The 23078-nt window shown below is 49.0% G+C and overlaps 1 protein-coding gene across 1 annotated transcript in view; it reads left to right on the top strand.

Annotated features, from left to right (window-relative positions):
* The window catches only part of LOC123765343 (endoglucanase E-4), a 77558-nt gene that overhangs the window by 32519 nt on the left and 21961 nt on the right, over positions 1 to 23078 (top strand). The window contains exon 10 of the mRNA XM_069335464.1: positions 18056 to 18161. Coding sequence (XP_069191565.1) covers positions 18056 to 18161 — 106 coding nt within the window. The remainder of the gene's footprint in view (positions 1 to 18055; positions 18162 to 23078) is intronic.

Raw genomic sequence — 23078 nt, 5'->3', positions numbered from 1 at the left:
CCCGGTTGCAGTACGATTGAGTAAGATTCGATTCGTATTATACCTGGGTGAAGGTGTACACAATGAGTTAGCTTGTAGTCTACATGCTTACTGAATAAATGTAATTTATATGGGTGAAAGGTGGAGATCACGGAAAAAAGTGTAAATTATGAGTCAGGGTGTAAACTTTGGACGAGGAGACAAAATAATTAGTTAGGGTATATCTCAAGGGTGAAGGATATACACCTGGGTGAGGAAGCACCATGGGTGAGTGAGCAGACCATGGGTGAGGGAGCAGACCATGGGTGAGGGAGTAGACCATGGGTGAGGGAGTAGACCAAGGGTGAGGGAGTAGACCATGGGTGAGAGAGTAGACCATAGGTGAGGGAGTAGACCATGGGTGAGGGAGTAGACCATGGGTGAGAGAGTAGACCATGAGTGAGAGAGTAGACCATGGGTGAGAGAGTAGACTATGGGTGAGAGAGTAGACCATGGGTGAGAGAGTAGACCATGGGTGAGCGAGTAGACCATGGGTGAGAGAGTAGACCATGGATGAGAGAGTAGACCACGGGTGAGGGAGTAGACCATGGGTGAGGGAGTAGACCATGGGTGAGGGAGTAGACCATGGGTGAGGGAGTACACCAAGGGTGAGGGAGTACACCATGGGTGAGAGAGTAGACCTTGGGTGAGGGAGTAGACCATGGGTGAGGGAGTAGACCATGGGTGAGAGAGTAGACCATAGGTGAGGGAGTAGACCATGGGTGAGTGAGTAGACCATGGGTGAGTGAGCAGACCATGGGTGAGTGAGCAGACCATGGGTGAGTGACCAGACCATGGGTGAGTGAGCAGACCATGGGTGAGTGAGCAGACCATGGGTGAGTGAGCAGACCATGGGTGAGTGAGCAGACCATTGGTGAGGGAGTAGATCATGGGGTGAAGGAGTAGACCATAGGTGAGAGAGTAGACCATGGTTGAGGGAGTAGACCATGGATGAGGGAGTAGACCATGGGTGAGAGAGTAGACCATGAGTGAGGGAGTAGACCATGGGTGAGGGAGTTGACCATGGGTGAAAGAGTAGACCATGGGTGAGAGAGTAGACCATGGGTGAGAGAGTAGACCATGGGTGAGGGAGTAGACCATGGGTGAGGGAGTAGACCATGGGTGAGGGAGTAGACCATGGGTGAGAGAGTAGACCATGGGTGAGGGAGTAGACCATGAGTGAGGGAGTAGACCATGGGTGAGGGAGTACACCAAGGGTGAGGGAGTACACCATGGGTGAGAGAGTAGACCTTGGGTGGGGGAGCAGACCATGGGTGAGAGAGTAGACCATGGGTGAGGGAGTAGACCATGGGTGAGGGAGTAGACCATGGGTGAGGGAGTAGACCATGGGTGAGTGAGTAGAACATGGGTGAGAGAGTAGACCATGGGTGAGGGAGTAGACCATGGGTGAGGGAGTAGACCATGGGTGAGGGAGTACACCAAGGGTGAGGGAGTACACCATGGGTGAGAGAGTAGACCTTGGGTGGGGGAGTAGACCATGGGTGAGGGAGTAGACCATGGGTGAGAGAGTAGACCATGGGTGACGGAGTAGACCATGGGTGAGGGAGTAGACCATGGGTGAGAGAGTAGACCATGGGTGAGGGTGTAGACCATGGGTGAGAGAGTAGACCATGGGTGAGAGAGTAGACCATGGGTGAGAGAGTAGACCATGGGTGAGAGAGTAGACCATGGGTGAGAGAGTAGACCATCGATGAGGGTGTAGACCATGGGTGAGAGAGTAGACCATGGGTGAGAGAGTAGACCATGGGTGAGAGAGTAGACCATCGATGAGGGTGTAGACCATGGGTGAGAGAGTAGACCATGGGTGAGAGTAGACCATAGGTGAGGGAGTAGACCATGGGTGAGAGAGTAGATCATGGGGTGAAGGAGTAGACCATAGATAAGGGAGTAGACCATGGGTGAGGGAGTAGACCATGGGTGAGGGAGTAGACCATGGGTGAGGGAGTAGATCATGGGTGAGGGAGTAGACCATGGGTGAGGGAGTAGACTATATGGGTGAGGGAGTAGACCATGGGTGAGTAAGCAGACCGTGGGTGAGTGAGCAGACCATGGGTTAGTGAGCAGACCATGGGTGAGTGAGCAGTCCATGGGTGAGTAAGCAGACCATGGGTGACTGAGCAGACCATGGGTGAGCAGACCATGGGTTAGTGAGCAGACCATGGGTGAGTGAGCAGTCCATGGGTGAGTAAGCAGACCATGGGTGACTGAGCAGACCATGGGTGAGCAGACCATGGGTTAGTGAGCAGACCATGGGTGAGTGAGCAGTCCATGGGTGAGTAAGCAGACCTTGGGTGACTGAGCAGACCATGGGTGAGCAGACCATGGCTGAGTAAGCAGACCATGGGCGACTGAGCAGACCATGGGTGAGTGAGCAGACCATGGGTGAGTGAGCAGACCATTGATGAGTGAGCAGACCATGGGTGAGTGAGCAGACCATGGGTGAGTGAGCAGACCATGGGTGAGTGAGCAGACTATGGGTGAGTAAGCAGACCATGGGCGACTGAGCAGACCATGGGTGAGTAAGCAGACCGTGGGTGACTGAGCAGACCATGGGTGAGGGAGTAAACCATGGGTGAGGGAGTAGACCAAGGGTGAGGGAGTAGACCATGGGTGAGAGAGTAGACCATAGGTGAGGGAGTAGACCATGGGTGAGGGAGTAGACCATGGGTGAGAGAGTAGACCTTGAGTGAGAGAGTAGACCATGGGTGAGAGAGTAGACTATGGGTGAGAGAGTAGACCATGGGTGAGAGAGTAGACCATGGGTGAGCGAGTAGACCATGGGTGAGAGAGTAGACCATGGATGAGAGAGTAGACCACGGGTGAGGGAGTAGACCATGGGTGAGGGAGTAGACCATGGGTGAGGGAGTAGACCATGGGTGAGGGAGTACACCAAGGGTGAGGGAGTACACCATGGGTGAGAGAGTAGACCTTGGGTGAGGGAGTAGACTATGGGTGAGAGAGTAGACCATGGGTGAGAGAGTAGACCATGGGTGAGCGAGTAGACCATGGGTGAGAGAGTAGACCATGGATGAGAGAGTAGACCACGGGTGAGGGAGTAGACCATGGGTGAGGGAGTAGACCATGGGTGAGGGAGTAGACCATGGGTGAGGGAGTACACCAAGGGTGAGGGAGTACACCATGGGTGAGAGAGTAGACCTTGGGTGAGGGAGTAGACCATGGGTGAGGGAGTAGACCATGGGTGAGAGAGTAGACCATAGGTGAGGGAGTAGACCATGGGTGAGTGAGTAGACCATGGGTGAGTGAGCAGACCATGGGTGAGTGAGCAGACCATGGGTGAGTGACCAGACCATGGGTGAGTGAGCAGACCATGGGTGAGTGAGCAGACCATGGGTGAGTGAGCAGACCATGGGTGAGTGAGCAGACCATTGGTGAGGGAGTAGATAATGGGGTGAAGGAGTAGACCATAGGTGAGAGAGTAGACCATGGTTAAGGGAGTAGACCATGGATGAGGGAGTAGACCATGGGTGAGAGAGTAGACCATGAGTGAGGGAGTAGACCATGGGTGAGGGAGTTGACCATGGGTGAAAGAGTAGACCATGGGTGAGAGAGTAGACCATGGGTGAGAGAGTAGACCATGGGTGAGGGAGTAGACCATGGGTGAGGGAGTAGACCATGGGTGAGGGAGTAGACCATGGGTGAGAGAGTAGACCATGGGTGAGGGAGTAGACCATGAGTGAGGGAGTAGACCATGGGTGAGGGAGTACACCAAGGGTGAGGGAGTACACCATGGGTGAGAGAGTAGACCTTGGGTGGGGGAGCAGACCATGGGTGAGAGAGTAGACCATGGGTGAGGGAGTAGACCATGGGTGAGGGAGTAGACCATGGGTGAGGGAGTAGACCATGGGTGAGTGAGTAGAACATGGGTGAGAGAGTAGACCATGGGTGAGGGAGTAGACCATGGGTGAGGGAGTAGACCATGGGTGAGGGTGTACACCAAGGGTGAGGGAGTACACCATGGGTGAGAGAGTAGACCTTGGGTGGGGGAGTAGACCATGGGTGAGGGAGTAGACCATGGGTGAGAGAGTAGACCATGGGTGACGGAGTAGACCATGGGTGAGGGAGTAGACCATGGGTGAGAGAGTAGACCATGGGTGAGGGTGTAGACCATGGGTGAGAGAGTAGACCATGGGTAAGAGAGTAGACCATGGGTGAGAGAGTAGACCATGGGTGAGAGAGTAGACCATGGGTGAGAGAGTAGACCATCGATGAGGGTGTAGACCATGGGTGAGAGAGTAGACCATGGGTGAGAGAGTAGACCATGGGTGAGAGAGTAGACCATCGATGAGGGTGTAGACCATGGGTGAGAGAGTAGACCATGGGTGAGAGTAGACCATAGGTGAGGGAGTAGACCATGGGTGAGAGAGTAGATCATGGGTGAAGGAGTAGACCATAGATGAGGGAGTAGACCATGGGTGAGGGAGTAGACCATGGGTGAGGGAGTAGACCATGGGTGAGGGAGTAGATCATGGGTGAGGGAGTAGACCATGGGTGAGGGAGTAGACTATGGGTGAGGGAGTAGACCATGGGTGAGTAAGCAGACCGTGGGTGAGTGAGCAGACCATGGGTTAGTGAGCAGACCATGGGTGAGTGAGCAGTCCATGGGTGAGTAAGCAGACCATGGGTGACTGAGCAGACCATGGGTGAGCAGACCATGGGTTAGTGAGCAGACCATGGGTGAGTGAGCAGTCCATGGGTGAGTAAGCAGACCATGGGTGACTGAGCAGACCATGGGTGAGCAGACCATAGGTTAGTGAGCAGACCATGGGTGAGTGAGCAGTCCATGGGTGAGTAAGCAGACCATGGGTGACTGAGCAGACCATGGGTGAGCAGACCATGGCTGAGTAAGCAGACCATGGGCGACTGAGCAGACCATGGGTGAGTGAGCAGACCATGGGTGAGTGAGCAGACCATTGATGAGTGAGCAGACCATGGGTGAGTGAGCAGACCATGGGTGAGTGAGCAGACCATGGGTGAGTGAGCAGACTATGGGTGAGTAAGCAGACCATGGGCGACTGAGCAGACCATGGGTGAGTAAGCAGACTGTGGGTGACTGAGCAGACCATGGGTGAGTAAGCAGACCATGGGTGAGTGAGCAGAACATGATTGAGAGTGTAGACCATGGGTGAGAATGTAAATTATAGGTGAAGATGTATAACATGGGTGAGGGTGTAGACTATGATTTAGGGGCCTGACCATCTATATGGGTGTAAACCACGTATGAGAGTGGAGACAATGACTGAAGGTGTAGACTAAGGCTGAGGGTGTGGATCATGTGTGAGAGTGTGGTGAAAACCACATGAACACAATATACAAAACCACATGAACACAATATACAAAACCATATGAACACAATATACAAAACCATATGAACACAATATACAAAACCATATGAACACAATATACAAAAACCATATGAACACAATATACAAAACCATATGAACACAATATACAAAAACCATATGAACACAATATACAAAACCATATGAACACAATATACAAAAACCATATGAACACAATATACAAAAACCATATGAACACAATATACAAAAACCACATGAACACAATATACAAAAACCATATGAACACAATATACAAAAACCATATGAACACAATATACAAAAACCAAATGAACACAATATAGAAAAACCATATGAACACAATATACAAAAACCATATGAACACAATATACAAAAACCATATGAACACAATATACAAAAACCATATAAACACAATATACAAAAACCATATGAACACAATATACAAAAACCATATGAACACAATATACAAAAACCATATGAACACAATTTACAAAAACCATATGAACACAATATACAAAAACCACATGAATACAATATACATAGAACCTAATTGGCACATATATGAGACAATATGGATTGAAACAAAGGTGTAAGACACATGTGTGACAGGATCCTGCCCGCAGATGAGGGTTGGATCTTAGTACATGTAATGCATGATAATGATTCAATTGGTAAATGATTTACCTGGTATACATAATTACAACCATATGGAGCTGTGAAAATCATATGAATATCATTGATATGCAAATCATGTAATTATGGCAGAAATTTATCCAATGATGATGACCATACTCGCCCAGTAACATTCATAACAACACCCGGATTCACATATTAATATAACCATAAAACGATAGCAAGACTTTGCCCATGGGTCAATGTAAACTCCATTACATCCACATAGAACTATTTTATCTATATTTGCATCATATGTGTAAAACAGTGAATAATAGTTTAAACTAACATACGATGATAACTGCATTACCCTATGAATCATCATGATCATAACCGCCCTTTAAGGGTAAATTATCTTCTTTCCCTTAGGAACCCATTTCTGCTTCAGCAAAGTTTTTTTCCGGTGTTACTTTCTAATACAGTCCAGTTATAATCTCTATTTGTTGAATTTTCTCCTCCTTAATCTTTCTTTGTTGCCTTCCCTTCTTCCACCGTTTATATTCTGTTCTGTAACCTATTCATAGTTGCCTCTCTTTTGCAATTTATTTTCTTAAGATCTTCTATTTGGTTCCAGGTTGCAATGTGAAGTTAATCACTCCTGACAAGTTTTACATTTGAGGCCTTCAATAACCTTATTCATTTTGTCTAACATCTTTTTTATTTCTTGAAGCTTCCTTTCCAGAGAAGCTACCTCCCTTTCAGTACCTGTATTTCTTCTCCCCTTGTCCTCTCCTCCTCCACCCCTTCCTGCATTATTGCATTGACTATAACTAAATTATCAATGCTTTCACGAAGTTCTACTGTGAAAATGGCCATCCTCTGCTCCTTATTCATGCGTTTCTCTAATGCCATAAATCTCTTCCATATCTTATCCTTCCCTTCTAGCTGTCCCTATGAAACACAACAACTACATTAGCTGAATATGGTTTCACATTAATTGCATAACGACTAACCCTACATATGTCACTGATAGGTGCTTTGGGTATCTCATCAATGCTTCTCTAGGCTGCTGCTGTAGAGGCAGATGTATGGTGGTGGGTGTGGTCCTCTCTCCAGGCTGGTGTATGGAGTATGGTCGTCCATCTCATACAAGTAGTGCTGGTTCTCTTTTCAATGACCACACGTTGCACCTCTGTTGATCACGCCTGCAGCAGATGGGCAGTAAGTCGCGACTCTGGACTTTGTCACAGGTGCGGGTGTTAACTGGTCCACACGTGGGCGGTTTTTAATGGTTTGAGCGAGAAACAGAGTGTCATCTATAGTCTACATTCTTATGTCTGGGTTTCTCCATAGGCACTTCATTCCTAGATTATGTACAGTGGCACTTCATGATCACTAAACGTTCACTCAACACTTTTTTATATCTTTAATTATACGGACAACTTTGAAGCTTCATGATCGTGGTTACACTCTGATGCTCCTGGATTCACCTTGTGATACCTGCCTACAGTCACTCCAGTTTATTTGACGAAATTATCAACACTGCTTGCCTCTTGCTACTTGAGAGAATTGACAACGAACTGAGAGCTGCATTAACTTTACAACCTAAGGACTAGGATTTGTTTGTAATTAGTGGCCGTTAACAAAAAAGACATCCGTCTGTTATTGCTTAAGTCCTAGGCCAGAATATTTGACCAGCTTGGAAGTATGATTTAGTCAATTCCAGCCTTTGTTTCTGAAATTAGCCAATCAGCAATCGAATGTAGACGGCATACTGGGGTGCTATAAATTCATCCGTCTTCATATGGGCTTGCCACATGAAGACATATGGCTTGACAAATGTCTATGTCACCTATTCCGAGTTGACCAATGTAGGTGACCTTACCTCTGAATGGCCTCTGTTCTGCCCGAGGCAGAATGTACTTTCAAGTAGCTAACGAGATGGCTGATGCCCGGTACTTGCTTCTAACAATAGTATGCTCTGTTCCTTCTTGACTAAATACGCGACAGCCGAATGGCATCATAATACTACTCATATCATGGGTTTTCCTTAGAGAGCAACCTAGACTTTAGTCCAGTAACAAGGGAGATAGACTGTGCAATTGCCTTGTGCACTAAATACTCATAGGGATAATTTTCCGACTTCAGTGCACTTGCAGATGAATATAAAATGAACTCTTCCTTACATAAAGGCAAAACAACATTTAACGTGGGGAGTGGAATTTCCTGTGACATACTGGGCATGATGATATTAGTTCCAGGAAATGCTTTGCTTGAATTGCTTAATAAAATATATGTGACTGGGGGCTTTCAAAGTCATGGATCAACAGCCTCATTACTCCCATTCCGAAACCTTACCAGCAAAGTGCCTTTTGCCCAATTTCCCTCATTAATCGTTTTTATAAGCGTGTAGAGAGGAAGATATAAACACTTTCCTTTATAAAATTAGAAACTTGTTGTATCCCCACATATATAGCTTCACGCATGGAAGGAGTGTGCATCTGTTTATTACGTCTTTCCTCATCCTACATTCTGAAAGGTCTTACAAGACTTTCATAGATCTTAAATCAGTCTTTGACATTGTTAACCGGAAAGTATTTTGAGTGAATTTGTTAAAATGAATGTTTAAGGATGACTTCTATGATGGATAATAGGCTATTTATCGAACAGGAAGTCATTTGTACTGTTCCAAGAGCATAGGACTGTAATGAGAGATTTTAAACTTGGCACTCTACAGAAAGGTGTACATTGTCCTACTCTGTTCATTGTACTCACCTATTTGTGCTTGCAGGGTTTGACCCCCCTTCCCGCTCAGCTCGATGCCGTGAGGGGGGCTTAGTGGGCGGCTGCTGGAGTGTGATGCTCCTTGGGACAGTCCTCTGTCCTTTTGTAGCCTTGTACTCCTGCTGCCATCCTCTCCAATTGTGCTGAGCAACTTTTCCTTTTCTTTCTGTTTCGTTTTTCACCCCCCTCTTCTCCTATCTGCTTGCCATTTCCTGCCGACCTTTTGCTTGTTTTGGTTATTCCTTTGGACTTCTTCTATTTTGACGCCCGGGTGCTTGAGGAGGCATACTCTTGCACCCGTAGAACTGTAGTACCCAACGTCGAGAGCGAGGGGAACCCGTTATTGTCAATCCCCTTTCGTCACTGAACCCGATCTCGATGGACTGTCGGTTCTTAAGGTGGCGTTTGTGGGGCGTATACTCACAACGCACCCCTCGGAGGCCCCAACATGGTCGGCGATAGCTTCTTGTTGGGTGTCCTGCCTCTAATTGTGGCTCCATGATGGGTGTGGGGGCACATTCGTGAATGAATGTTTCTTTTTCGTAGCGATGATGTATACTGTTTCTACTGTTTCTCCTTTACCTTCTCAAACTCGTGGGGTGGGCGACCAAGCCCCCGAGTCGGTCCGTGTTGGAAGACCGGGCTCTGTAGCCTCCGCTTCATTGAGCCCCGACCTAGCCCTCCTTTGGCCTCTCTGACTCCTCCCCTCGGCTCCCCTCCCTCGTCTGTGGTTGGTTCGAGCCCCAAGCCCCCAGTGGTGACTACCTCGTCCCCTGATGCGGCTCCTTCTCTAGTTGTAACTACTGTGCCTTTTAACCCCTCTCTCTCTCTGGGGGTTCTCAACGCCGTCCTCGTCACGGCCGCCCTCGCTCGATTCCTTCCCGTTCTGTACCTATCAAGCCTTATTTAGTCCCGCTTCGTGGGCCAAATATTTTGATCTCCTCCCTCTTGATTCTGCACCTCCTGACGATTTCTCCCTCCATCGACATCTTGTTGATTCCGTGGATGCCTCCATTACTTTCAACCCCACTCGTCTCGGTACACTTGTCGTTGCTGCTCCTTCTCAGGATGCAGCTTCCTGCTTGGCTGCCTTATCCTGCCTTGGCAAGACCCCTGTTCGGGTCTCAAAGAACGCTCAGTTGAACGCCAGTGTTGGCACTATTCTCCTCCCGCCCCATGTTGCGAGCGATGTTCGGGATCTGCGAGACTGCCACGACGATATTCGTCATATCCTTGATGCCCAGGGCCATTCTATTTTCCAGGTGGACACGTTTACACGTCGCCCTCGTGGTATACGCCGTCAACCCCTTTGGATTGTGAAGATTACCTTTGATGGTAGGACCCTTCCATACTCTGTCATTCTTGCTGGTGCCAGGTGCTCTGTCCAGGAGTACATTCCTTCTCCTCGGCTTTGTAACAAATGCTGGAGGTTTGGGCATGGTGCCCTCCGCTGCTCTGGGACTGTGTCTCTCTCTGTCCTTTTTGTGGTGGCGAAGGTCACTCTAAGTCGGAGTGCACTTCTCCCCAGGCTCGTTGCCTCAACTGCGGTGAGGCCCATCCTACCTTCTCCCGTGCGTGTGTCCATTACAAGTTTGAGCCAGCCGTCCTCAACTTGAAGCACCGGGAGCGTTTATCTTTTCCTGAGGCAAGGCGCCAGGTTCGCCGGCTCCCGCCTTATGCTAATATCTCTGATGCTTGCGTGTTGTGCTCTTCCTCTCCTCGTCCTTCCCACCTTCCTCAGACTCACAACCGTTTCCGGGCCTTGAACCCTGATACGCCCACTGCCCCCTCCTCTGTTCCTTTGAATTCTGTCCCGAAGGATCCACCTCCTGGTCCTCTGTCTGGGGTTCCCCTTCTTTCTACCCGGTCTGTCTTGTCTCCTGTGTCTTCTTCCTCGTCTCCCTCCGTTCCTCCTTCCCATCCTTCCCCTTCGTCTCTTGACTCTCCCCGCCGCCTGTCGGTGCGGGCTGATGTCCATCGCTCTCCAAACGGCCGTCGTGTGTGCTCTCGTTCAGCTTCTCCTGTTAAGACGCTAGAATCTGTTGCCCAGTACGTAGTTGCTGGGACACCTGTCTCTTTGAGTCAGAAGAGTAAGCCTAGCTCCTCTCTCTCCTCCCCAGCGGGTAAAAAACTTCGCTTTCTTCCTCGCCCCCTACTTCTGCTTCTATCTCTCCTTCCCCTCCCATTTCGGTGGTTGTGCCCCCTATTCCTGCTATGGAGGTTTCTTTGGCCTCTGCTTCCCTCTCGGTTGCTGCCCTTGCTGAGGTGCGCTCCCCTCTTTCTACTCCCCCTCTTCCTGCTGCTGTCCTTGACTTCTCCTCTCCGTTGTCTCCTCCTCTTCCTCCTCCTCCTCCGGACCCCGCCCGCCCACCTCTGGTTTGTTCTCCCGCTTCCTTCCCTCTGTCTTTGCTCAGTTTACCCATGCCCCCTAACCCTGACTTTGCTGACCCTGATCCCGACCCTGATACTCTTTAACGTGCTATGTTGCTCTTTCGCCTTAGTTTCTTCCTTGTTCTCTGTTGTTTCCCTTTTTCTTCTCGTCTTTGTCTATTCTTCAATGGAACGTTCGAGGTTATTACGCCAATTTCCTCGAACTCCAACTTCTGATTTCGCGGTTTTCGCCCCTTTGTGTCTGTCTCCAAGAGCCGATGCTTGGTGCTCGTCCTGGTCGTTCTCGTGGCTATTCCTTTCTCTCTCCCCCCCCCCCCAGCTGTTGCTGGGGCTCCTAATTCTTCTGCTCTCTTGATTCGCTCTGATTTTCCCTTTGTCCCCTTTCTTTTCCTTCGCCTCTCCTTCGTTCGGCTGCTCGTATCTTTGTGGGGAAATGGTACACAGTTTGTTCCATTTTTCTCCCCCCGAGTGTCCCCCTTTCTCTTTCTGATCTGAAACACCTCCTGGACTCTTGCCGGAGCCGGTGCTCCTGATGGCTGATTTCAATTGTCGTCATTCTCTTTGGGGTGATGTTCTGATGAATACCCGAGGTCGCCTTCTTGAGCCGTTTATCCTCTCTTCTTCCCTGTCTCTTCTGAATTCTGGTGAGCCCACTCATTTGGACTCTCGGACTCGCACCCTTTCCTGTCTTGATCTTTCTCTTTGTTCTTCTTCTCTTTACTTAGATTTCACGTGGCAGGTTCTTGATGACCTCCAAGGTAGTGACCATTTCCCCATTCTTATTTCCTTTTTCTCTTTTCGTCCTTCCCTCTCCTTCCCTGGGTGGCAGTTTGCTAAAGCGGACTGGAACCTATTTACCCTCAGTGCTGCTCTCTCTGATATCTAACTACTGCCTCTCCCTCGCGCTCTCCTCCTTTTTCATGACACTGTCTTTGATGCTGCCCTCTGCTCTATTCCTCGCTCTTCCTCTCTGGGTCCGCGGAAGTGCGTTCCCTGGTGGAATGCAGATTGTGCTCGGGCTGTCCACTGTGAGCGTGCAGCCTGGAAGAGACACCGATTCTTTTCTTTTCTTTTGGAGAGCGAGTGTGGTGGCCTGTAAGGCCATCCGTACGGCTAAACGTGAATGCTGGGCATCTTATGTCTCCACAATTACGTCCGAAACTCTCCTGCCACAGATATGGAAGCGTATCCGCAAGATAGCGGGTAAGTTCGTTCCCGATGTTTCACCGGTCCTTCACCTCCATGGTACTCTTGTGGCGGACCGGTTGCAGGTCGCTTCCGAACTGGGTTCCCACTTTTCTTCTGTTAGCTCTGGTCTTCAGCTTCCCCAATCTTTCCTTCTTCGTAAACCTGTCCTTGAGTCTCGTCCTTTAGATTTCTGCACTCGTCTTCGACTTTCCTATAACGATCCCTTCTCTCTCTCTGAACTTCGTTCTGCCTTGGCCCTCTGCGGTTCTACGGCGGCGGGCTCTGATGGTATTCATTATGAGATGCTTCGCTATCTCCCTCCGTGCACGAGTCAATATTTACTGAGTCTGTATAATCGGATCTGGGAGTCGTCGTCAGTCCCTGAGGACTGGCTAGATGCCGTTGTCCTCCCTGTTCGAAAACCAGTGTCTCTGGAAACTTCCCCTAAGGACTTTCGCCCTATTGCCCTCACAAGTTGTGTCTGCAAACTCTTTGAACGTATGGTTAACGTTCATCTGATGTGGTTCGTAGAACACCATCACCTCCTCTCCCCTTCTCAATTTGGTTTCCGCATGTGCCGCAGCACGACAGATGTCCTGGTGAACTTGGAGGTCTATATTCGTACTGCTTTTGCTGCGAAGACCTCCGTTGTTGCCGTCCTTTTTGAACTGGAAAAGATTTACGACACCATTTGTCAATATCATATTCTATCCCAGCTTCATTTTTTTGGCCTTCGTGGTCATCTCCCTCTCTTTCTCCGCAGCTTCCTCTCTCGTCGTTCCTTTCGGGTGCGGCTTGGTACCGCTCTCTCTGCCTCTTTTCAGCAATCCTAAGGTGTGCTCCAGGGTAGTGTTCTGAGCACTACTCTTTTTCTGGTTGCCCTCAATGGTCTTCTTTCCTCTCTTCCTTCAGGTGTCTTCTCCGCTGTCTGTCGATGATCTTACCCTTTGATATTAGGGTGATGATTCGCCTCTCCTTCAGCGCCGGCTTCAACTTGCGATTGATGCTGTGTCGTCTTGGGCCACCGATCATGGATTCAAGTTCTCTACTTCTAAGATTTGTGCCATGTCTTTTACTCGGAACCGGGTCGTTCTTCGTCCCTCTTTGTCACTTTATGGTCATCCTCTTGAGTACAAAGATTCCGCGAAGCTTTTGGGGTTATTCCTTGACACTCGTTTGTCTTGGTCTCCCCTTATCTCTTACCTCCGTGTTGAGTGCTCTAAGGCCCTTATCCTCCTTCAGGTATTGTCCCATACTTTTTGGGGAGCAGATAGGCGCACTCTCCTTGCTTTACATTCCTCTCTTGTCCTGTCTAAGCTCAATTATGGTTGCCTTGCTTACTCGTCTGCTTCACCTTCTACTCTTCGCCGTCTTGATGCTTTGCACCATACTGGGTTGCTCCTCAGTTCTGGTGCCTTTCGTTCGACTTCCGTCCTTAGCTTGTATATTGACACTGGCTTCCTGTCTTCCCAGGACCGCCGTGATCACTACTGTTTTCGCTATCTTGCGCGGTCCTTACAACATCGTTCCTCTCGCCTCTGTCGTGCTTTAACTTTTACCCCTCCTGCGGTTCCTGTTCCTCTTCACCACCTCCCTCTTTCTGTCCGGTTATTTCGCTTACAGGATTCTCGTTCCGTTCATGTTTCTAATGATTCTCCTCGTGTTGTCCCCTCCTCTTCCGTTGTCCTCCTCTTTGCCCCCGTGGAGAGTCCCCCTTCCGCAGTTTTGTACATCCTTGACCCGCATCATTAAAGCTTTTACCCCTCCTACGGTTCTAAAACGCCTTTTCCTTGGGCACTTTTCTTCTCACTCCCGCACCATTTCTGTCTTCACCGATTCGTCTAAGTCTGCGGACGGTGTTAGCTACTCTGTTGTTTTTCCTGACCGCACTTATATGTGTCGCTTACCTCCGGAGACTAGCATCTTTACAGCGGAGCTTTATGCTATTCTCTATGCTCTTCGTCTCCTGCTTTCTCATTGTCAGTCTTCCTTTGTAGTTGTTGTTGACTCTCGTTGTGCCCTCATGGCTCTCGGGTCCTTTAATCCGGTTCATACAGTAGTTGTCGAGAACCAGCATTGGCTGTTTCTTGTTCACAGTAAGTTTAAGTCGGTTGAGTTTTGTTGGGTTCCCAGCCATACTGGTGTGTCTTTAAATGAGCGTGCAGATGCTGCCGCCAAGGAAGCTGTCCGCTCTTGTCCCATCTCTCGTAAAGGTATTCCATATTCCGACTTTTACCCGGTTATCCATTCCTCCATCCTTACCTTCTTGGTCGCCTTACCTTCTTGGAAGGCTTCTTGGTCGTCTGTCCCAGGCGCCGGCGAGAAACAATGGGCAAAGTTTCTTTCACCCTATGCCCCTGTTACCTAGCAATAAATAGGTACCTGGGTGTTAGTCAGCTGTCACGGGCTGCTTCCTGGGGGTGGAGGCCTGGTCGAGGACCGGGCCGCGGGGACACTAAAAGCCCCGAAATCATCTCAGGATATATATAACCTCCTACCACTGTAACCGGCGATGGGAAACAGCTCTGGCGAGGTTGCGTATTGGCTATACTTGCTTAACCCATGGTCACTTGATGGAGCGCCGCCCTGCTCCTTATTGTCCCAATTGCATTGTCCCTCTTACGGTCGTGCATGTCCTTCTTGAATGTCCTGACTTCCAGGACGAGCGTGTGTCTTGCTTTCCGACCGCCCCTCGTGTTCGCCTGTCCCTCAATAGAATTCTTGGTGACTGATACTTTTGATGCCATATCACCCGGATTTAAAAAATTGTTGTAGGGTATTCATAATTTATTATCCTGATACATGTGAAAGGTGCTGCACATAGGCCAAGTTTCAGCATCTCAGCCTAAATAGAGACGGAGAAAAAAAAAAAAAAAAAAAGACGAATTTTTCAACCATGTTCAAAAAATTTCACAGCCCACAATTGTGAACCAAAATCATTTATAAGACACTCAGCTATGACCTTACTATATAATAAAGATTTGCATGTCACATTATTATCCCAGATGTATTTAGTGCAATAATACAGATTTTATAAAGGTTTCCCAAAAACGTATGCAACAAAATGAGGTGTATCATTATTTATAAAATCAATAAATCTACGTAGATAAGAATAATGACATGCGTTTATAGAGGCGTATTTTCTACATATAATGTGCAAGTTTCATGTAAATAGAATAATAAATAAAGGCTGTGAAATTTTATCTAGTTTTAAAAGTTGGAGTTGCGTAGCGCGCTCTCAAAGTTTCTCTACCTGCGGTCACTCGTGAGTGGTGATTTACGCATTGCGGCCAGCTCGTATGGAGAGCTCGCATGCATCTAGCTGTCAATGCTTCTCTCTTGTTCGTTTGGTAAGTCATATTGCAGTACAAATAGCTAAAAATCCAAAAATAGCATGTTCTGGGAGATATTGTGTGAGCGCGTCAGCAAACATCCTCTCTCCATGAGAGACACGCAGTCACTGACTGCACCACCCTCGTGTCAGACCATATGTTGTGTTGCCATATGGTTAGTTTATATTCATTTTATGCATAACATGTTATTTTCAACGCTATTACGAAAAATAAGACATCTACAACGTAAGATACAATACCCCGCGGCGTACTCACGGCGCGAGGACCAGATTCACGAAAGTTGCAGCGGGAAATTTTACTCTAATTACGTTATTTTTCAAGATATCATTAAACGGTTTGGACCACAGTGTTGCCAGAACGTTGTAGTATTTTTCGTAATTTTTCGTAAATATTCCATTTTTCATCGGATTTTCGGGTGACATGGCCCCTTATGCGTTTTTGTTCTCGTATTGGCATCCTTGATGATATTTAGCGCCCTCTGATTATTCCGCACATTTGATGGTGCTACATAGCCTTCCCAGTTTGGTGCCTTCTTTTGATAATTACTTACTTGCGGGGTTTGAGCTTCGTCATTTTTGTTCGCGCCTTTCAACTGTCAATCAACTGGCTCATCAATCAATTTGTGTTAATCAATGCACCCCTAAACTCAGTGAATAGGAGGCCAAGCGAACTCATCATTAGCTATGTGGATGATAAACTGATCCATAAAAATGGGTACACCAACATGTCAGGAACAGGCTTAGTCATCTCATTAGAAAAAAAAGACACCCTGAATTAACGACCACATAGACCGAGTGGAGCTGTTTGCAAGATGAAGCTGTATGATGGCTCTCTGCTTAACTATTTAAAAATATTAAAATACCTAGTTCTTGAGGTTTCACATTATGGCCATGTCATAGCCAGACTGGCTATGTGGAGAGAGGCTCCGTGATCTCAAGGATATGGCGCAAATGTCAGAATTGCCAAAATGATGTACATTTCATTTATTAGATCTCTGATCGATAATACTGAATCTCGTGCTTCAGAGAATGCTTTGTGGGCTGAAAAATATGCAAAACGAAGCTATAAGGATTATCCTCGGACATCCTTATACAACAAAATTACTAAACACAAGGAAGCAACTGAATTAAAACATTAAAATCAATGCTTTAATTGGTACCAAGATGTTAAGGCTAACCCCTCTCAATCTCTAAGCAGAAGTTCTCCAAGCCTTCTTTCTTGTAGGTCAGTATTCCTCTAAATGGATTACAAAAAGTTGCAACTGCTCTTGAATGTGTTCATCGTTCCTACAAAAAGTGACAACACTCTTCTGCACCACTTTCTAACTTACTATCCCCATTTTCCATCCAAGAAGCTGATTAAAGAACAACCCATGCTTCGACAAGAAACAAAGTACAATCCCCTAAATCAAATTGATGCTCTGGTCAGAAAGCGCTCCCTCTCCCAAATTATTTTCGTTTATGGCTCCTTTTCCATATTCTGACAGCGGGATATGGCTCCTATTCCCATGTGTGTAGAATTCGTATAACTGGGCCTCCACTCTTCAGACAACATTATTTGTCATCATATTTGCACTGTAACGAGTATATGATTTCAAAGTGAACACATTAATTGCTAGTGACTCCTAATGATCCTTGATTGCACTCTGATCCCCAAGGCCTAATTGTAACGCTCTTGTGTCTGAAGCTAGGTACATATATAATGAAATAATAATGGAATCAAGAGTTTGTTTCCCTTGGATTCTTTTCGATACTGGTCTCAGAATTCATGATGACACTGATGAATTAGCAAAAACATTTGCTTGTAAAGAGGGAATTGGTTACCATCTTGGATTGCCTTTAAAGAGCCTAAGGGCAGCAATATTCCGAGAACAGCAACAAAATCTAGTAGACTTGAGGCAAAGTGAAATTCACATCAGTTACTCCATCTATTCACATTCTATTATGCAGGGGAGAACCGTGCATCTATGAATCGTGTAGTCACAGTAGCGCAGTGGTAAAACACTCGTCCTGTGCTTCACGAGCGCTTTGGTGTGGATTCGTATCCTTTCAGGCGTATGAGTGTAACTAGCCTCATAAGATTGCGACTTGCTTACCCAAACTAACTATCGGGTTTGTTCCTGAACCAATTATGTGCCTCAATAACCCTTTCCACCACCGCCCACGGAATGCGTATGGAGTGCATAATAACTTACTAAATTAACTAATTGTTCCCAACACATGCAGATAAATAAATATTATCCTCTCCTTTACCAAGAACTCGGTCCAGTTAAGAACTTTGTTTGAATAGTTAAAGCAAATAATTACAGATAAAGTTACAGTTCCCTCACAGGATCTTTATCTTCCTCAGCTCATGCCCGGAGCCTCCAGAGGTGTGTGACTTCGGGTGGGCGTTCACCCAGCCAGGTCCCAACCCCCACGTCCTGTACGGTGGCCTCGTCGGTGGTCCACTCGAGGTAAGTTACGCTTTGTGTAGTCATATTCGGTACTCAGTGGCGGTCATTCAGTGGCAATCATTGCTAATTTAATAATAAGGGGAGTGCCTTAGTAGTAACATTAGTGATGGTTGGTGACAAGATATTCTGTCCCTTGCATAAATGTCCTGAATTGCTCCTTCGATGGGTGATTTAAGTCAAGTGTCTCCTATAGTATTATTATGTACGAGTTAGGAACAGCTACAGCATAGGACCCTATGTACCCCGTCGTTCACTTGAAGGGGAAAATCTGAATCCCTGAGGTTATACGTTGACTGTCAGCATAAAAAAATTAGTAACCCAAATTTAAATCAAACTGGCGTGCGCCGGACCCCCACCAGCACAGATAATTCCAAGACTATCTATTAACAGCCAATGAACCCCAGATTATACAAGAATCAAGCGTCTTGCGATTTGTGGGTAGCCAAACAAATTCAAAACCTGACGGCAAAATCACAAAGGTCCATCTAAAAGTTGATACTCAGGCTAAAATGCAGCAACGTTTTCCAGTGACCAGCAGCTGATTAGAGCACGCCCCGAGGCCACGTCAAGAGACCTCCAAGGCTTGTTAACTCTCGGCAAAGCGAGACAACGATCCTTTTTCATCTTCCTTTGACATCAGGTGATAACGGGACCACAAGTCAAATGAAGTGGGCAATTGAAGACAATTGCCAGATCGATCCCCAGAGAGCATTAATCGCGTTCTGTGGGCCAACCTGTCCTCCTAATAATAACGTCGCTTTTGGCCGTTTGCACGTATGGCCGACATAATTTGAAAATGAAAAAAATAAAAAAAAATTGATATTTTTTTTTCAACAACAGTTAGTTAAGGGTCCTCTGATAGGTTAGATGGGCAAGAAATTCTCATAAAGTTTCAAAACGTTAATTGAAAGTTTCGTCTCCTAAACTTTCCGAGTAAGCCAGACGACTCAAACAGAAAACCCGACTACGTCACTTTCGTGAGCCGATTTCATTTCAATTTACGTTCACTTTTGGTTATAGCGCGCATACGAGCCGGAAGCGACGTTATTTTTAAGGGGACGGGTTGGGCTAGCGGTCTTCAGTCGGACCAGGTGTCATGACGTCCACTCTCGGTGTTATGATTGAACCAGACATTCAACCCATGTCGGTGTCATCATTGACCTAGACGTCGGTCCCATGTCGGTGTCACCATTGAACTAGACGTCCATCCTATGTCGGTGTCACCATTGAACCAGACGTCCATCCTATGTCGGTGTCACCATTGAACCAGACGTCCATCCTATGTCGGTGTCACCATTGAACCAGACGTCCATCCTATGTAGGTGTCACCATTGAACCAGACGCCCAACCCATGTCGGTGTCATCATTGAACCAGACGCCCAACCCATGTCAGTGCCATAATGGCCCTGGTTGAGCTCCCTTCATCTTATCAATATGTTGTAACTATTCGTGCCTAGTTGAAGATCTTTTTTTCACATACTCTCCATTCCAGATCTACCTGGGTGAAGATCAGGGGAAATAAGTATTATTGCCGTCCTCGAAGGTCCTCCTAGTACACTTGTCATCCACGACATGGTTCAATAAGTACTGTTGTCGACCCGCCCAGTCATTACTTTTCCTAAGGGGTCCCCTTGGTACTGCTACGGTCCCATCCAGGACCCAATAGTAGATGTTGTCCCTCTCAAGGTCCCCCTAGTACTACTGCTGTCCCTTCCAAGGTTTCATCGCACATGTTGCTATCCTTAGCGGGGTCCTACCAGTAATAATGCTATCACTTCTAGATATTTTTATTACCCCCTCCCAGGGACTCTTTCAGAGCCCCACCAGTACTACTGATGATACTTGCAGGGTCCCCTAGTATTCTTGTTGTCCATCCCAGGGTCCCCCTTAGTAATGCTGCCGTCACTCTCAGGGTCCACACAGTACTGCTGCCGTCACTCTCAGGGTCCACACAGTATTGCTGCCGTCACTCTCAGGGTCCCCTCAGTACTGCTGCCGTCAATCTCAGGGTCCACACAGTACTGCTGCCATTACTCTCAGGGTCCACACAGTACGGTTGCCGTCACTCTCAGGGTCCACACAGTACTGCTGCCGTCACTCTCAGGGTCCCCTCAGTACTGCTGCCGTCACTCTCAGGGTCCACAAAGTACTGCTGCCGTCACTCTCAGGTTCCCCTCAGTACTGCTGCCGTCACTCTCAGGGTTCACACAGTACTGCTGCCGTCACTCTCAGGGTCCCCTCAGTACTGCTGCCGTCACTCTCAGGGTCCATTTAGTACTGCTGCCGTCACTCTCAGGGTCCACACAGTACTGCTGCCGTCACTCTCAGGGTCCACACAGTACTGCTGCCGTCAATCTCAGGGTCCCCTAAGTACTGCTGCCGTCACTCTCAGGGTCCACACAGTACTGCTGCCGTCACTCTCAGGGTCCCCTCAGTACTGCTGCCGTCACTCTCAGGGTCCACACAGTACTGCTGCCGTCACTCTCAGGGTCCACACAGTACTGCTGCCGTCACTCTCAGGGTCCACACAGTACTGCTGCCGTCACTCTCAGGGTCCACTCAGTACTGCTGCCGTCACTCTCAGGTTCCACACAGTACTGTTGCCGTCACTCTCAGGGTCCCCTCAGTACTGCTGCCGTCACTCTCAGGGTCCACACAGTACTGCTGCCGTCACTCTCAGGGTCCACTCAGTACTGCTGCTGTCACTCTCAGGGTCCACACAGTACTGCTGCCATCACTCTCAGGGTCCACACAGTGCTGCTGCCGTCACTCTCAGGGTCCACACAGTGCTGCTGCCGTCACTCTCAGGGTCCACACAGTGCTGCTGCCGTCACTCTCAGGGTCCACACAGTACTGCTGCCGTCACTCACAGGGTCCACAGAGTGCTGCTGCCGTCACTCTCAGGGTCCACACAGTGCTGCTGCCGTCACTCTCAGGGTCCACACAGTACTGCTGCCGTCACTCTCAGGGTCCACACAGTACTGCTGCCGTCACTCTCAGGGTCCACACAGTGCTGCTGCCGTCACTCTCAGGGTCCACAGAGTGCTGCTGCCGTCACTCTCAGGGTCCACACAGTGCTGCTGCCGTCACTCTCAGGGTCCACACAGTACTGCTGCCGTCACTCTCAGGGTCCACACAGTACTGCTGCCGTCACTCTCAGGGTCCACACAGTGCTGCTGCCGTCACTCTCAGGGTCCACACAGTGCTGCTGCCGTCACTCTCAGGGTCCACTCAGTACTTCTGCCGTCACTCAGGGACCACACAGTACTGCTGCCGTCACTCTCAGGGTCCAAACAGTACTGCTGCCGTCACTCTCAGGGTCCCCTCAGTACTGCTGCCGTCACTCTCAGGGTCCACACAGTGCTGCTGCCGTCACTCTCAGGGTTCACACAGTACTGCTGCCGTCACTCTCAGGGTCCACACAGTACTGCTGCCGTCACTCTCAGGGTCCACACAGTGCTGCTGCTGTCACTCTCAGGATACACACAGTGCTGCTGCCGTCACTCTCAGGGTCCACACAGTACTGCTGCCGTCACTCTCAGGGTCCACACAGTACTGCTGCCGTCACTCTCAGGGTCCACTCAGTACTGCTGCTGTCACTCTCAGGGTCCACACAGTACTGCTGCCATCACTCTCAGGGTCCACACAGTACTGCTGCCATCACTCTCAGGGTCCACACAGTGCTGCTGCCGTCACTCTCAGGGTCCACACAGTACTGCTGTCGTCACTCTCAGGGTCCACATAGTACTTCTGCCGTCACTCTCAGGGTCCACACAGTGCTGCTGCCGTCACTCTCAGGGTCCACACAGTGCTGCTGCCGTCACTCTCAGGGTCCACACAGTGCTGCTGCTGTCACTCTCAGGGTCCACACAGTGCTGCTGCCGTCACTCTCAGGGTCCACACAGTACTGCTGCCGTCACTCTCAGGGTCCACACAGTACTTCTGCCGTCACTCTCAGGGTCCACACAGTACTGCTGCCGTCACTCTCAGGGTCCACACAGTGCTGCTGCCGTCACTCTCAGGGTCCACACAGTGCTGCTGCCGTCACTCTCAGGGTCCACACAGTGCTGCTGCCGTCACTCTCAGGGTCCACACAGTGCGGCTGCCGTCACTCTCAGGGTCCACACAGTGCTGCTGCCGTCACTCTCAGGGTCCACACAGTGCTGCTGCCGTCACTCTCAGGGTCCACACAGTGCTGCTGCCGTCACTCTCATGGTCCACACAGTGCTGCTGCCGTCACTCTCAGGGTCCACACAGTGCTGCTGCCGTCACTCTCAGGGTCCACAGAGTGCTGCTGCCGTCACTCTCAGGGTCCACACAGTGCTGCTGCCGTCACTCTCAGGGTCCACACAGTACTGCTGCCATCAATCTCAGGGTCCCCTCAGTACTGCTGCCGTCATTCTCAGGGTCCACACAGTACTGCTGCCGTCACTCTCAGGGTCCCCTCAGTACTGCTGCCGTCACTCTCAGGGTCCACACAGTACTGCTGCCGTCACTCTCAGGGTCCCCTCAGTACTGCTGCCGTCACTCTCAGGGTCCACACAGTACTGCTGCCGTCACTCTCAGGGTCCCCTCAGTACTGCTGCCGTCACTCTCAGGGTCCACACAGTACTGCTGCCGTCACTCTCAGGGTCCCCTCAGTACTGCTGCCGTCACTCTCAGGGTCCACACAGTACTGATGCCGTCACTCTCAGGGTCCCCTCAGTACTGCTGCCGTCACTCTCAGGGTCCACACAGTACTGCTGCCGTCACTCTCAGGGTCCCCTCAGTACTGCTGCCGTAACTCTCAGGGTCCACACAGTGCTGCTGCCGTCACTCTCAGGGTCCACACAGTGCTGCTGCCGTCACTCTCAGGATCCACTCAATACTTCTGCCGTCACTCTCAGGGTCCACACAGTGCTGCTGCCGTCACTCTCA

The sequence above is a fragment of the Procambarus clarkii genome, chromosome 33, assembly GCF_040958095.1.
Source record: "Procambarus clarkii isolate CNS0578487 chromosome 33, FALCON_Pclarkii_2.0, whole genome shotgun sequence".
Taxonomy (NCBI): domain Eukaryota; kingdom Metazoa; phylum Arthropoda; class Malacostraca; order Decapoda; family Cambaridae; genus Procambarus; species Procambarus clarkii.
Note: the sequence above shows the minus strand (reverse complement) of the source record. Positions and strands in the feature narration are given on the sequence as shown.